Source organism: Oncorhynchus kisutch, linkage group LG4, assembly GCF_002021735.2.
Source record: "Oncorhynchus kisutch isolate 150728-3 linkage group LG4, Okis_V2, whole genome shotgun sequence".
Taxonomy (NCBI): Eukaryota; Metazoa; Chordata; class Actinopteri; order Salmoniformes; family Salmonidae; genus Oncorhynchus; species Oncorhynchus kisutch.
The window spans coordinates 56,142,899-56,159,914 of record NC_034177.2 but is presented as its reverse complement, the minus strand read 5'-3'; the positions used below and the strand labels follow the sequence as shown (position 1 = coordinate 56,159,914).

The following is a 17,016-nucleotide window of genomic DNA, read 5'->3' as shown; positions in this document are numbered from 1 at the left end:
TGCACTGCCTAGGGGTTCCACTAGATGTCAACCATCAATAGAAATTTGAATGGGACTTCTACGGTGTTATGGGAGTGAATGAGAGCAGAATCTATCAGGTGTCTGGCAGTCAGCCATTTTCTGATCACGCTTATTCCTCATGGTATCCACTTGCGTTCCATTGCTCATGAAGACACAAAGGAATACTCCGGTTGGAACTTTATTGAAGCTATATATTAAAAACATCCTAATGATTGATTCTGTACATAGTTTGAAATGTTTCTTCGACCTGTAATATAACTTTTTGAAGTTTTGGTCCGATGTAACGCTGACCAGACTGAGCGTTTGGATATGTATACCAAACACGCTAACAAAAGAAGGTATTTGGACTTAAATAACGGACATTATCGAACAAAACAAACATTTATTGTGGACCTGGGATTCCTGGGGTGCTTTCTGATGTAGATCATCAAAGGTAAGGGAGTATTTATCATGTAACTTCTTGTTTATGTTGACGCCATCATTGTGGCTATTGTGACTTTTACTTCTGAGCGCCGTCTCAGATTATTGCATGGGTTTCTCTTTCCGTAATAAAAAAAAAAAATCTGACGGTTGCATTAAGGAGAGGTATATCTATAATTCCATGTGTATAACTTGTATTATCATCTACATTTCTGATGAGTATTTCTGTTGAATGATGTGGCTATGCAGAATCACTGGATGTTTTTGGAACTAGTGAATGTAACGCTCCAATGTAAACTCATATTTGGATAAATATGAACTTTATCAAACAAAACATACATGTATTGTGTAACATCAAGTCCTATGAGTGTCATCTGATGAAGATGATCAAAGGTTTGTGATTAATTGTATCTCTATTTGTGGTTTTTGTGACTCTGGCTGGAAAATCTTTGGCTGGAGAAATGTGTTTTCTCTGGCTATGTGGTGACCTAACATAATCGTTTGTGGTGCTTTTGCTGTAAAGCATATTTGAAATCGGACACTGTGGTAGGATTAACAACAAGATTAGCTTTAAAATGGTATGAGATACATGTATGTTTGAGGAATTTTAATTATGAGATTTTTTATGTTTTGAAATTGGCACACTGCACTTTCACTGGCCGTTGTCATATTGCTCCCGTTAAAGGGATTGCAGCCATAAGAAGTTAAATCACTCATAACAAGAAGTAGGGAAGTAGGGAATATTCCACAATGCTCTCATAAAGCTATAGTGCGCCGTTATGACATGATGTTTTCAATAACGTTCCCCTAAACATTATTCAGCAAATCATCGTTGGATTCAAATAAATTGGTTCTGTGAAAACCCTGGTTAGGGTTTGAGTTAATATGTCCCACAAACATTCAAATGTTTTTGATCACCAAATATGTTTTTCTAAGAAAAAGTTACAGAAAGCTTAGATTCTGTCAAACATGTTATTGTTACATACCATGACTCTTACGGAGGGAGACAAAAGGCAACAGTCTGGTTTCAGTCACTGAAAAGGTAGGACAGCCGTGGATTAGGGAGGAGTGAGGAATTTGTCCCGAGGTCAAGTCAGGTGAAGTGAGAAGTCCTATTACACACACATATACTTCCATTCCCATATTGGTTCTAGCATGAGGCAGGGCCATGACTACACCAGTGAGGGGAACCAATTAAGTTCCTGTCTAGCAGCAGAGATGTATTGGCTGTCTAGATTTGCAAAGAATTGACTCCTTCTAGTAGGACGGTATAAATATATGTGCTTGTGTAATCATGTTTTTTGTCTTTGCAGCTGTTTGACACAGTGGGTGAATAACATTGGTGTGAGCTTTTTACTAGTCGTCTGTTTGTTTAGAACCTAACACCAGTAAGATAACACTAACACATTAAAGAAACCACTGTTCAAAAGTGAATTGTATAATTCTGGGAACATATGAAAACCATTCTAAGAACATTCAAACATTTTAAGAATGTCATGTCACTGATTTTGTGTTTTGGGAAACTATCTCTTGCAAAATCCCCACAATGTTCACACAACCTAAAGAAATGTGTTTTTTTGCACACTAAAATAACATTGTATAGTCATCTGCACACCTGAACAGTTATGGTGTTTTGGGAACATATCTTTTGTGACATCCCCACAATGTTCCCACAACCTAATTCAACTTTCTGAGAACCTTCAAAGAACAGACTAAATGTTTTCTGGGAACGTTCTTGCAACGTCAAGCGAATGTTTATACAAACATTATATACTGATCATCACAACTGGACAGTTTTTGTGTTATGAGAACATTTGCTACAACCTAACCAATGTTCTGAGAACTTACACAGAACCAGTTTTGGTTTGCTCGGATCAGGATTAGGGATTCTGTGCCTTGCCTGGCTCAAACTGATCCCTAAAACATACTGATCGACAGTGTTGTGGCTGCTGACTGACTGACACTCACAAGAAGAGTGGCTGCTTGGGAAACTCTTGCGTCCCTCTGACACCAGGTATGGTTCTCCGGTGCACAGCATCTTAACATTCACCTGTCCATCTGGGAAACAACGCTGGAAGTAGTCTGGCCTGGGTCTGCAGAGAAAAGGAAGAAGACATTTCAATCAATCGCTAAAGTTATGTCACCTAAAGTTAACTTTAAGTACATGTCAAGGCATTTAGTTAATTATTTAAATCACAACCAGACGTGATTGGGAGTCCCATAGGTAGTCATTGTAAATAAGAATTTGTTCATAACTGACTTGCATAGTTAAATAACGGTTAAATAAAAATTATATAAATAAAATTAAGTGCCACACCGCATTACTGAATGGTGAATGCCAATTTAAATAAGGTACTCATTGATATATAATTCAACCTTGCCCAAACAGTTTTTGAGTCTAGTTGGTGTACTGCAATGACGTATTTACCTGCCAACGATCAACTTGATAGTGTTTGTGAAGACTCCATTCAAGGCTAGAGCCAGTGAGACAGCTACAGGACATAGAAAGAACCAGAGACAGAAACAAGTTTTACAGAGACACAGAGTAAAACACAACACAGCAAAATTATTGATCAACCGGGGGTGACACAGCACTTACAACCTCAACAATAAACCTGAGTCAGAGGGCACGCATGTATCTATTACAGATGAATGATAATCAATTGGGGGGTTTTGAGCTCCATTGTACTGTTTTCTTTGCAACTCTGGTAGAGATACTGGATCTGTGCCAGTTATTCTGCATTTGATGTAGTAATAAAACAGAACATTAAAGGGATATGTTTTTTTTACCTTTATTTAACTAGGCTAAAACAAATTCTTATTTTCAATGACAGCCTAGGAACAGGGGGTTAACTGCCTTGTTCAGGGGCAGAACAACCTTTTAACCTTGTCTGCTCAGCGATTCAATTTTGCAACCTTCCAGTTACTAGTCCAACGCTCTAACCACTAGGCTACCTGCCGCCCCAGGATTCTGGGGCCTGGATATAGCAGAGGTGACTGGAAGGATAGCAAACTAATAGAGTAATTACAGTTGAAGTCGAAAGTTTACATATACTTAGGTTGGATTCATTAAAACTTGTTTTTCAACCACTCCACAAATGTCTTATTAACAAACTATAGTTTTGGCAAGTCGGTTAGGACATCTACTTTGTGCATGACACAAGGAATTTTTCCAACAATTGTTTACAGACAGATTATTTCACTTACAATTCCAGTGGGTCAGAGGTTTACATACACTAAATTGACTGAGCCTTTAAACTGATTGAAAATTCCAGAAAATTATGTCATGGCTTTAGAAGCTTCTGATAAGCTAATTGACATAATTTGAGTCAATTGGAGGTGTACCTGTGGATGTATTTCAAGGCCTACCCTCAGTGCCTCTTGCTTGACATCATGGGAAAATCAAAAGAAATCAGCCAAGACCTCAGAAAAAATATTGTAGGTTCATCCTTGTGAGCATTTTCCAAACGCCTGAAGGTACCACATTCATCTGTACAAAATAGTACGCACATATAAACACCATGGGACCACGCAGCAGTTATGCCACTCAGGAAGGAGACGCGTTCTATCTCCTAGAGATGAACGTACTTTGGTGCGAAAAGTGCAAATCAATCCCAGAACTATAGCAAAGGACCTTCTGAAGATGCTGGAGGAAACAGGTACACAAGTATATTTATCCACAGTAAAAATAGTCCGATATCGACATAACCTGAAAGGTTCTGGCAAAATGCCTTAAGGACAACAAAGTCAGGGTATTGGAGTGGCCTTAACAAAGCCTTGACCTCAATCCTATAGAACATTTGTGGGCAGAACTGAAAAAGTGTGTGTGAGCAAGGAGGCCTACAACCCTGACTCAGTTACACCAGCTCTGTCAGGAGGAATGGGCCCAAATGTACCCATCTTATTGTGGGAAACTTGTGGAAGGCTACCCGAAACATTTGACCCAAGTTAAACAATTTAAAGGTAATGCTACCAAATACTAATTGTGTGTATGTAAAATTCTGACCCACTGGGAATGTGATGAAAGAGATACAAGCTGAAATAAATCATTCTCTCAACTAATATTCTGACATTTAACATTATTAAAATAAAGTGGTGATCCTAACTGACCTAAGACAGGGACTTTTCCACGGATTAAATGTCAGGAATTGTGAAAAACAGAGTTTAAATGTATTTGGCTAAGGTGAATGTAAACTTCCAACTTCAACTGTATGTAAACTGGACACTATGTATCTGGAGGCTGCATTTATTGTAGCTGGGGATTTTAACAAAGCAAATTTGAGAACAAGGCTACCTAAATTCTACCAGCATATTGATTGCATGACATGCAGGGCTAATACTCTCGACCACTGCTACTCCAACTTCCGCGATGCATAAAAAGCCCTCCTGCACCCTCCCTGCGGCAAATCCGACCATGCCATCTTGTTTGTTCCGTCTTATAGGCAGACACTCAAACAGGATGTACCAGTGACAAGAAACATTCAATGCTGGTCGACCAATCAGAAGCCACGCTTCAACTTTATATGAATTAATGTACATTTTTTCACTTTGTTTGTGGTGTGTTACCTTATGACATTAGATCAATGTTAGCTGCCAACTTGGCCCTTATCTTAAATATTTAACTTGTGTGTTTGGAGACATTGGAGCATCAGCATTCTTGTCGCGTCTCCTGTTTGTTCCTTTTTGTAGGGAAGCTAATGATCCATCATGTATGACATTACTGGGAGTGTGTAAACATTTTTTTATTAGCATAGCATTTTTGTATGTTCTCTAAAGTTATGTTCTTAAAAATGTATCAATTTACCAATTTGGCCACTTGGAGGCCACTACATTTAGGCAACTCGTGAGGGATACCTTGGTGACTTCAAACTAAATTTTATGAAGCTCGCTCATTCTTGAAGTTATCATTCTGAAACTTTGCACGTACGCTGTTGCCCTCTTGTGGACATCATCCTATCTGTATGTATGGCTTTTCTTTTTCATGTCAAAGGTGATGCAACACAAATAAAAATAGAAAACATATGTTTTTTTGTTTGTTTTATCTTTTACCAGATCTATTGTGTTATGTTCTCCTACATTAATTTCACATTTGTACATATTTCAAAGTGTTTCCTTTCAAATAATATCAAGAATATGCATTTCCTTGCTTCAGGTCCTTGGCTACAGGCAGAGATTGAAAAGAAGGGTGTGATCCATTAACCTCTTGAGTGTAGGGGGCAGGATTTTCGTTTTTGGCTAAAAAACATACCCATTTGAAACTGCCTATTTCTCAGGCCCAGAAACTACAGTATGCATATAATTGATTATGATTATGATATAAACCACTCTAAAGTTTCCAAAACTGTCAAAATATTGTCTGTGAGTATAACATAACTGATATTGCAGGCAAAAACCCGAGGAAAATCAAACCAGGAAGTCCTGTTTTTCCGGTAAGCTCTCTGTTCCATTGGATGCCTTGCCTCCATTTAAAGGGAAATCAACCAGATTCCTTTTCCTATGTCTTCCATAAGGTGTCAACAGTCTTTAGACATAGTTTCACGCTTTTATTTTGAAAAATGAGCGAAAAAGATCAAATAAAATAAAATTTTATTTGTCACATACACATGGTTAGCAGATGTTAATGCGAGTGTAGCGAAATGCTTGTGCTTCTAGTTCCGACAATGCAGTAATAACCAACAAGTAATCTAGCTAACAATTCCAAAACTACTACCTTATAGACACAAGTGTAAGGGGATAAAGAATATGTACATAAAGATATATGAGTGAGTGATGGTACAGAGCGGCATAGGCAAGATACAGTAGATGGTATTGAGTGCAGTATATACATATGAGATGAGTATGTAAACAAAGTGGCATAGTTAAAGTTGCTAGTGATACATGTATTACATAAAGATGCAGTAGATGATATAGAGTACAGTATATACATATACATATGAGATGAATAATGTAGGGTATGTAAACATTATATTAGGTAGCATTGTTTAAAGTGGCTCGTGATATATTTTACATCATTTCCCATCAATTCCCATTATTAAAGTGACTGGAGTTGAGTCAGTGTGTTGGCAGCAGCCACTCAATGTTAGTGGTGGCTGTTTAACAGTCTGATGGCCTTGAGATAGAAGCTGTTTTTCAGTCTCTCGGTCCCAGCTTTGATGCACCTGTACTGACCTCGCCTTCTGGATGATAGCGGGGTGAACAGGCAGTGGCTTGATGATTGAGTTGGAGGCGTGCGTGGCCACGCAGTCGTGGGTGAACAGGGGAGTACAGGAGAGGGCTCAGAACGCACCCTTGTGGGGCCCCAGTGTTGAGGATCAGCGGGGTGGAGATGTTGTTGCCTACCCTCACCACCTGGGGGCGGCCCGTCAGGAAGTCCAGTACCCAGTTGCACAGGGCGGGGTCGAGACCCAGGGTCTCGAGCTTGATGACGAGCTTGGAGGGCACTATGGTGTTAAATGCCGAGCTGTAGTCGGTGAACAGCATTCTCACATAGGTATGCCTCTTGTCCAGATGGGTTAGGGCAGTGTGCAGTGTGGTTGAGATTGCATCGTCTGTGGACCTATTTGGGCGGTAAGCAAATTGGAGTGGGTCTAGGGTGTCAGGTAGGGTGGAAGTGATATGGTCCTTGACTAGTCTCTCAAAGCACTTCATGATGACGGAAGTGAGTGCTACGGGGCGGTAGTCGTTTAGCTCAGTTACCTTAGCTTTCGTGGGAACAGGAACAATGGTGGCCCTCTTGAAGCATGTGGGAACAACAGACTGGGATAGGGATTGATTGAATATGTCCGTAAACACACCAGCCAGCTGGTCTGCGCATGCTCTGAGGGCGTGGCTGGGGATGCCATCTGGGCCTGCAGCCTTGCGAGGGTTGACACGTTTAAATGTTTTCCTCACGTGAAGGAGAGTCCGCATGTTTTAGTTGCAGGCCGTGTCAGTGGCACTGTATTGTCCTCAAAGCGGGCAAAAAGGTTATTTAGTCTGACTGGGAGCAAGACATCCTGGTCCGTGACTGGGCTGGTTTTCTTTTTGTAATCCGTGATGGACTGTAGACCCTGCCACATACCTCTTGTGTCTGAGCCGTTGAATTGAGATTCTACTTTGTCTCTATACTGACGCTTAGCTTGTTTCATTGCCTTGCGGAGGGAATAGTTACACTGTTTGTATTCGGTCATTTTTCCAGTCACCTTGCCCTGATTAAAAGCAGTGGTTCGGGCTTTCAGTTTCACGCGAATGCTGCCATCAGTTTCTGGTTTGGGAATGTTTTAATCGTTGCTATGGGAACGACATCTTCAACGCAGGTTCCCAATGAACTCGCTCACCGAATCAGCGTCTTCGTCAATGTTGTTGTCTGACGCAATACGAAACATATCCCAGTCCACGTGATGGAAGCAGTCTTGGAGTGTGGAATCAGATTGGTCGGAACAGCGTTGAACAGACCTCAGCGCGGGAGCTCTTGTTTTAGTTTCTGTCTGTAGATCAACAAAATGGAGTCGTGGTCAGCTTTTCCGAAAGGAGGGCTGGGCAGGGCCTTATATGCGTCGCGGAAGTTAGAATAGCAGTGATCCAAGGTTTTTCCAGCCCTGGTTGCGCAATCGATATGCTGATAAAATTTAGGGAGTCTTGTTTTCAGATTAGCCTTGTTAAAATCCCCAGCTACAATGAATGCAGCCTCCGGATAAATGGACTCCAGTTTGCAAAGAGTCAAATAAAGTTTGTTCAGAGCCATCGATGTGTCTGCTTGGGGGGGAATATATACGGCTGTGATTATAATCGAAGATTACATCGCGTCAGTGGATAGCTGGATAGCTGTTCGCAGTTTTGCTTGCGCAACAGAGTGGGGCAGCCATTGTCTCTCCCTCTCATTTTGAAAAAGCGACTGTCCGGGTTGATATATTATCGATTATATATTTTAAAAACAACCTGAGGATTGATTATAATAACGTTCGACATGTTTCTGTGGACATTACGGATACTATTTTTGTCTGCGATGCCATGACCGCTCGAGCCTGTGGATTTCTGAACATAACACGCCAAACAAATGGAGGTAGTTTGGATATAAAAATAATCTTTATGGAACAAAAGGAACATTTATTGTGTAACTGGGAGTCTCGTGAGTGCAAACGTCCGAAGATCATCAAAGGTAAGCGATTTAATCTATTGCTTTTCTGACTTTCGTGACCAATCTACTTGGCTGCTAGTGTTTGTAATATTTTGTCTACTGAGAGTGATATTACATAAATGCTTGTTATGCTTTCGCCGAAAAGCTGTGTTGAAATCTGACACGCCAGGTGGATTAACAACATGCTAAACTGTGTTTTGCTATATTGCACTTGTGATTTCATGGAAATTAAATATTTTTAGTAATTTCATTTGAATTTGGCACGCTGCAATTCAGCGGGTGTTGATGAAAATGATCCCGCTAAAGGGATGGGTGCTTCAAGAAGTTAACAACTTCTCTTGTGGTGCCCCAAATTGCTAATGAGTTGATTGTTACATGATTAATTTAATCGGTAACAATTAAACATAGTTAGTTGATTCGATAAATAAAAGTAATCACATTAATGAAAGCAAAGTCACGACAGTAACTTGAATTCTAAATAAATCACTGACAGTGTCACCAATAAAGCACCGCCACACCATCACACCTCCTCCTCCATGCCTCATGGTGGGAACCACACATCCGGAGATCATCCGCTCACCTACTCTGCTTCCCACAAAGACACGATGGTTAGATCCAAAAATCTCAAATTTGGACTCATCAGACCAAAGGACAGATTTCCATTGCTCATGTTTTTTGGCCCAAGCAAGTCTCTTCTTCTTATTGGTGTCCTTTAGTAGGGGTTTCTTTGCAGCAATTCGACCATGAAGGCCGGATTCACGCAGTCTCTTCTGAGCAGTTGATGTTGAGATGTGTCTGTTACTTGAAATCAGTGAAGCATTTATTTGGGCTGCAATCTGAGGTACACGTAACATTAATGGACTTATCCTCTGCAGCAGAGGCAACTCTGGGTTTTCCTTTCCTGTGGCAGTCCACATGAGACCCCGTTTCGACCCAGTTTCCCAGTTTTGAAGTAACTTCAAGTTCTTGACATGTAACGACATTTAGCAAAATGCATAGCACTCAGAATTAAAAGGGTTTTTGCCAGATATTGTTCATCCTGATCAGACAGGTTTTTTACATGGACGATACATTGGAGATATACGACAACTACTAGAAATAATAGAACATCATGAAACATATAAGAAGCCAGGAATGGTATTTATAGTGGATTTAGAAAAGGCAGTAGATAAAGTAAGACTGAATTTTGTTTATAAATGCCTGGATTTTTTCAATTGCGGTAATTCTCTTATAAAATGGGTAAAATAATGTATAGCAACCCCAGGTTGGAATAAAAATAGCATAAATAGTTAAGTATACCAGTTTCATTTGAGTACCAGGGTGTTGACAACTGTGCCATACAGATTTCTAAATAGTTGGGAAGAGATTTTTGATGTACCGATTCCATGGTACAGGGTGTATGAGTTGATATATCAAACAACGCAAGATTCAAGACTTCGTGCTTTTCAGCTAAAATTATTATATAGAATACTTGCCACCAACAAAATGTTGAATATTTGGGACGTAAAATCATCGAAGCTCTGCAGATTTTTATGTGAGGACAGATTGTCAGATTTCAAAAAGGCTTAACGGCGAAAGCACACCATGTGATTATCTGAAGACAGTGCCGCACGTAAAAAAGCATTACAAACATTTTCCAAACATGCAGAGATGTCACGAATGTCAAAATTAGCGATAAAATAAATCACTTACCTTCGAAGAACTTCCTCTGTTTGGAATCACAAAGGTCCCAGTTACATAAGAAATGGTCCTTTTGTTTCCCTCGTTCAAAATGCATTCAAATTAATCCCGAAAGTTACAAATAAACTTTGTCCAAACAAGTCAAACAACGTTCCCAATCAATCTTCAGGTACCCTAACATGTAAATAAATAATACAATTTAAGACGGAGAATAGTATGTTCATTACTGGACATAAATAACGAAGTGCGCGCCCTCACCGACATGTGCCACAACACTACAGCCAAAATGGGAGCCACTTAGAAAAACTACAAAATCTAGCTCATTTTTCAGAAAACAAGCCTGAAACTCTTTCTAAAGACTGTTGACATCTGCTGGTAGCCCTAGGAACTGCAATCTGGGAGGTAATTCCTTTGATTTCCCCATAGACAGGCATTTTAAATGGAGTCACCTCCAAAACCTAAAATTATGGATGGATTCCTCGGATTTTCGCCTTGCTGTATAAGTTACGTTATACTCACAGACATAATTTTAACAGTTTTGGAAACTTTAGAGTTTTTACTGTCCAATACTACTATAATTATATGCATATCCTAGCTTCTGAGCCTGAGTAACAGGGAGTTTACTTTGGGCACTTCATTCATCCAAACTTCCATTATACTGCCCCCTATCCCTAAGAAGTTTCACACAATTAATCTAGCACTGTATTCTACAGTACACAGAACATTTTCCAGTGGTGATTGTAACAATTTTCCAGAGACTTTATAGGTCTACACTTTTCCGAGTTAACACTTTGCTAAGCACTTATGCTGCTACCCTTTTTCAGTGTTAACAAATTAACACCTGCAGTGTTACAGTCATTTATGTGCCTTTTGAATTAATTGTATAGTTACCAGCCATGACTGTGTTTGTTAGTGACAGTGACATGATTGTTGCAAGGCTGCCCTACTTCATTGCACATCCAAATAAAATATTGGAATACTGGTCAATTTATGTAACAGAGATTTGGAATACATTTAACTGAGACAGGAATGGGCATACATTATAAAATACCCGAAATACCAATGTATCAAAGTAAAATATAAGAAACTTGTGCAAAATTTTACATTTCATTACAATACATGTATTGTAAATACACAAAATCTAATTTGAAAGTAGCCGGCCAAACGGAAACTTCTTACTCACTAAGATAAGTTTTGGACAAGTGCATCTGCTAAATGACCAAAACATTTATGTAAATGTAAAAAGGAACAACTGCAAAGCACGCTGGGTATTGAGCTCATTAGAGTAATACTCAGCATGCTTTGCAATTGTTCGTTTTTACATCTACATTTATATTTAGTTCATTTTGCAGGCACTCTTATCACGTCAGGCTTTTGATTTCAATGTAGGGGGCCACATAAATGTGAACAGCTATAAAGAAATGGTATAGACAAGTATTTTGAAAAGTATCATGTTACAAAATACATTGGAGTGTAGTACAGCCCAGTCTAATAAAACATACAAAAGCTCAGATGTAATTTTAACATATATTTCAAATACACGTAACAGAAATACTGCCCATCTCTGCTGACAGAAAGACACAAAACAGCGCCCCTCTGTCTCAGTATGTGTAGACCATGTATCTGATTTTGTCTGGACAAAAATAGTATGGCATGTCATACTAATTCTGTCCCTACAGCATCAGATACATGTGCTACATATTGTAAGACAGACGGGCACTGTTTCATCAGCAGAAAGGAAGAGGCGAAGCGAGAGGGCTTACTCTCACCACAATCTGTCCAGAATAAGTCCAATACGTTTTATGGCCAATAAATTATGCAGACCTAAACTTGTTGCCTGTATTCCCACCTTCGGGAAAATGACTCCCAATGTTGAAGCAGAGAGACATGAGCATCTTGTCATTATTCAGATCTCTCGTTTCAGCCACTTGCGAATTGGAAAATAAAGTTGGCTGTTGCACAGTGCATCGTTCGGATGCTGGCTTCCCCTAAAGTAAATTGATGTTCTGACAAAATTATATAATTACTCCTGTCTAAATAAAATAATTCAAAATACTTCACCACATAGCATCACTTAGCTAAAGCGGATCATTAGCTTTAAAAAAAACAACAACCTATGGATTGTTTCAAATCACAAGTGTGTAGGCCTATTTGGGAAGTGCAAAATTTGGGCAACATGTGGCAATAGGCCTAGCTGAATAATGAGTTGCGGGTGTCAATGAAAAGTATCTAAGATATGTGTGAAGATAATGTGTCTTGAGTATAATTAGACAAGAAGAAAGGGGAGGCATGTGTGGTGAAGATCTGACATGTTTTTCTCTCTAGAATGCATGCACTCAGTTCTCCAGAATGATCTCAGCTGTCTCCCGCCAATTCTTGCCAATTCATTGTTTCATTGTGTGAATTGTTTTCCCTTTGATAGTTTATTTTGATAAATTCCCCATTACATATGTCACCAGTAGGCCTAGTAAATGTACCGTTAATCCCGTCTTTTGGTTGCATACATTTCTGTTTATGCATCTATTAACCATTGTGTGGCATTCGTGTTTTTCTTATTCACCCAATGTTTGCGGGTCTGATACAGCCATAGCAATTTACATAACAATACTTCATACTAGATGTTGACATATCAATTACAAGCAATATTGATAGCATATATGGTTAATATTTGCCATTTACCTCTATTAGATCATACTTCCGGCGCCTACAGAGATGGCCGCCTCGCTTCGCGTTCCTGGTAAACTATGCAGTATTTTGTTTTTTTATGAGTTATTTTTTACATTGTTACCCCAGGAAATCTTAGGTTTTATTACATACAGTTGGGAGGAACTATTGGATATAAGAGCAACGTTACCTTACCAACATTACGACCAGGAATAAGACTTTCCCGAAGCAGATCCCTTGTTTGGTCCACCACCCAGGACAATGGATCGGATCCCAGTTGGTGATCCAAAACAACGGCGCCGCAGAAGGGGCAGACGGAGCGGTCCTCTGGTCAGGCTCCATGGACGGGCACATCGGGCACCGCTCCCGAGCATACTACTCGCCAATGTCCAGTCTCTTGACAACAAGGTAGACGAAATCCAAGCAAGGGTTGCCTTCCAGAGAGACATCAGAGACTGTAGTGTTCTTTGTTTACTGGAAACATGGCTCACTCGAGACACGCTACCGGAGACGGTACAGCCACCTGGTTTCTTCACGCATCGCGCCAACAGAAACAAGCATCTCTCTGGTAAGAAGAAGGGCGGGGGTGTATACCTTATGATTAACGAGACGAGGTGTCATCATAACAACATACAGGAACTCAAGTCCTTTTGTTCACCTGACCTAGAATTCCTTACAATCAATCGATCATAATCACAGTCGTGTGTATTCCCTCCCACGGCGGCCTTGAAAGAACTTCATTTGACTCTATGTAAACTGGAAATCACATATCCTGAGGCTGTATTTATTGTAGCTGTGGATTTTAACAAGGCTAATCTGAAAACAAGGCTCCCTAAATTTGATCAGCATATCGATTGCGCGACCCGGGCTGGCAAAACCCTGGATCGTTGTTATTCTAACTTCCACGATGCATATAAAGTCCTCCCCCGCCCATCTTTCGGACTCCATTTTGTTACTCCCAGCCTATAGACAGAAACTAAAACAGGAAGCATCCGTGCTCAGGTCTGTCCAAAGCTGGTCCGACCAATCGGATTCCACGCTTCAAGATTGCTTCGATCATGTGGACTGGGAAATGTTCCTCATAGCGTTGAACAACAACATTGATGAATACGCTGATTCGGTGAGCGAGTTTATTAGCAAGTGCATCGGTGATGTTATACCCACACCGTCTATTAGAACATTTCCCAACCAGAAACAGTGGATTGATGGCAGCATTAGCGCAAAACTGAAAGCGCGAACCACTGCTTTTAATCAGGGCAAGGTGACCGGAAATACAAACAGTTTAGCTATTCCCTACGCAAGGCAATCAAACAAGCTAAGCGTCAGTATAGAGTAGAGTCGCAATTCAACGGCTCAGAAACAAGAGGTATGTTGCAGGGTCTACAGTCAATCATGGACTACAAAAGAAAAACCAGCCCCGTCGCATACCACGATGTCTGGCTCCCAGACAAATTAAACAACTTCTTTGCTCACTTTGAGGACAATACAGTGCCACTGACACGGCCCGCTACCAAAACCTGCGGGCTCTCCTTCACTGCAGCCAATGTGAGGAAAACATTTAAACGTGTTAACCCTCGCAAGGCAGCAGGCCTAGACAGCATCCCCAGCTGCATCCTCAGAGCATGCGCAGACCAGCTGGCTTGTGTGTTTACGGACATATTCAATCGATCCTTATCCCAGTCTGCTGTTCCCAAATGCTTCAAGAGGGCCACCATTGTTCCTGCTCCCAAGAAAGCTAAGGTAACTGAGCTAAATTACTACCGCCCCGTAGCACTCACTTCCGTCATCATGAAGTGCTTTGAGAGGCTAGTAAAGGACCATATCACCTCCATCCTACCTGACACCCTAGACCCACTCCAATTTGCTTTCCGCCCCAATAGGTCCACAGACGATGCAATCGCAATCACACTGCACACTGCCCTAACCCATCTGGACAAGAGGAATACCTACGTAAGAATGCTGTTCATCGACTACAGCTCAGCATTTAACACCATAGTACCCTCCAAACTCATCATTAAGCTTGAGACCCTCGGTATCGACCCCGCCCTGTGCAACTGGGTCCTGGACTTCCTGACGGGCCGCCCCCAGGTGGTGAGGGTAGGTAACATATCCACCCCACTGATCCTCAACACTGGGGCCCCACAAGGGTGCGTTCTCAGCCCTCTCCTGTACTCCCTGTTCACCCATGACTGCGTGGCCATGCTCACCTCCAACTCAATCATCAAGTTTGCGGACGACACTACAGTGATAGGCTTGATTACCAACAACGGCGAGGCAGCCTACAGGGAGGAGGTGAGGGCCATCGGAGTGTGGTGTCAGGAAAATAATCTCACACTCAATGTCAACAAAACAAAGGAGATGATCGTGGACTTCAGGAAACAGCAGAGGGAGCAGCCCCCTATCCACATCAACGGGACAGTAATGGAGAAGGTGGGAAGTTAAGTTCCTCGGCGTACACATCACGGACAAACTGAAATGGTCCACCCACACAGACAGCGTGGTGAAGAAGGCACAGCAGCGCCTCTTCAACCTCAGGAGACTGAGGAAATTTGGCTTGTCACCAAAAACACTCACAAACCTTTACAGATGCACAATCGAGAGCATTCTGTCGGGCTGTATCACCGCCTGGTACGGCAATTGCTCCGCCAACAACCGCAAGGCTCTTGAGGGTAGTGAGGTCTGCACAATGCAAACTACCTGCCCTCCAGGACATCTACACCACCCGATGTCACAGGAAGGCCAAAAAGGTCATCAAGGACAACAACCACCCGAGCCACTGCCTGTTCACCACGCTATCATCCAGAAGGCGAGGTCCGTACAGGTGCAACAAAGCGGGTAGACTGAAAATCAGCTTCTATCTCAAGGCCATCAGACTGTTAAACAGCCATCAATAACATTGAGGGGCTGCTGCCAACATACTGACTCAAATGTCTAGCCACTTTAATAATGGAAAAATTGACGTAATAAATGTATCACTAGCCACTTTAAACAATGCCACATTATATAATGTTTACATACCCTACATTACTTATCTCATATGTGTATACTGTACTCTATACCATCTACTGCATCTTGCCTATGCCGTTCGGCCATCACCCATTCGTATATATTTATGTACATATTCTTATTCATTCTTTTACACTTGTGTGTATAAGGTAGTTGTTGTGAAGTTGTTAGGTTAGATGACTTGTCAGATATTACTGCATGGTTGGAACTAGAAAGACAAGCATTTCGCTACACTCGCATTAACATCTGCGTGTATGTGACAAATAAAATTTGATTTGATTTATCAATAAAAGCGCTATTTGTTTGGATACAATGTGAATTTTGAAAACATAAATCTATTATAATGAAGATATGGGTGGAATAAATCATGTTAATCTTTAACAAATCTAAATTAAACAAGGTTTTCATCAGTATTAATGTTTATAGCTTTGAACTGAACAAATTGGAAGGACAAATTTGACATGCAGTATTTTATGGAAATGATAAATAGCCAGCTAAAGGGAATGAGTTTTACTCTCTGTGTGTTGCAAATGTATTTCTTGCACTTGCTGCATGTGTCCTGTGTCTTCGTGTCCTTCCTGGTGTCACGGTTCATGAATCCACTGCCTCCCTTTCTCTTTCTCTTTCTCTTTCTCTTTCTCTTTCTCTTTCTCTTTCTCTTTCTCTTTCTCTTTCTCTTTCTCTCTCTCTCTCTCTCTCTCTCTCTCTCTCTCTCTCTCTCTCTCTCTCTCTCTCGTATTTGTGTGGGCGTGGTTCCCAATCTCGGCCTGATTGTCTGTGCCAGCTGGAATCACTTATCTTCCCTTTATATGTTCTGTAACCAGTGTTTCTTGTTGTCAGATCGTTGTTACTTCTCTGAGGTTGTGTCGTGTGTCCGTGCTCATCTCTCACCGCCCTTGTGTGGATTATCTGCTGTGCTCCCTCCTACCCATCCGGACACACTCCCCTGGATTTCTCAGCACGCTATCATCGGAAGATGCGCACTAGTCCCTAGGTCGGATTCCGTCTGAGTACAGTCTGTCTGTCCTGTTGCTGCTGTAAACTGTATTCATTAAACCATCGTTGCTTGCATCTTGCATCCGCCTCTGTATTGTCACAGAACGATCTGA

The 17,016-nt window shown here is 41.1% G+C and overlaps 1 protein-coding gene across 1 annotated transcript in view; it reads right to left on the bottom strand.

Moving 5' to 3' along the window:
• LOC109888927 (phospholipid phosphatase 4) overlaps positions 1–17,016 on the bottom strand; it is a 108,122-nt gene that overhangs the window by 17,525 nt on the left and 73,581 nt on the right. The window contains exons 5-6 of the mRNA XM_031821686.1: positions 2,870–2,933; positions 2,410–2,534 (exon numbers count right to left, since the gene is read on the bottom strand). Coding sequence (XP_031677546.1) covers positions 2,410–2,534; positions 2,870–2,933 — 189 coding nt within the window. The remainder of the gene's footprint in view (positions 1–2,409; positions 2,535–2,869; positions 2,934–17,016) is intronic.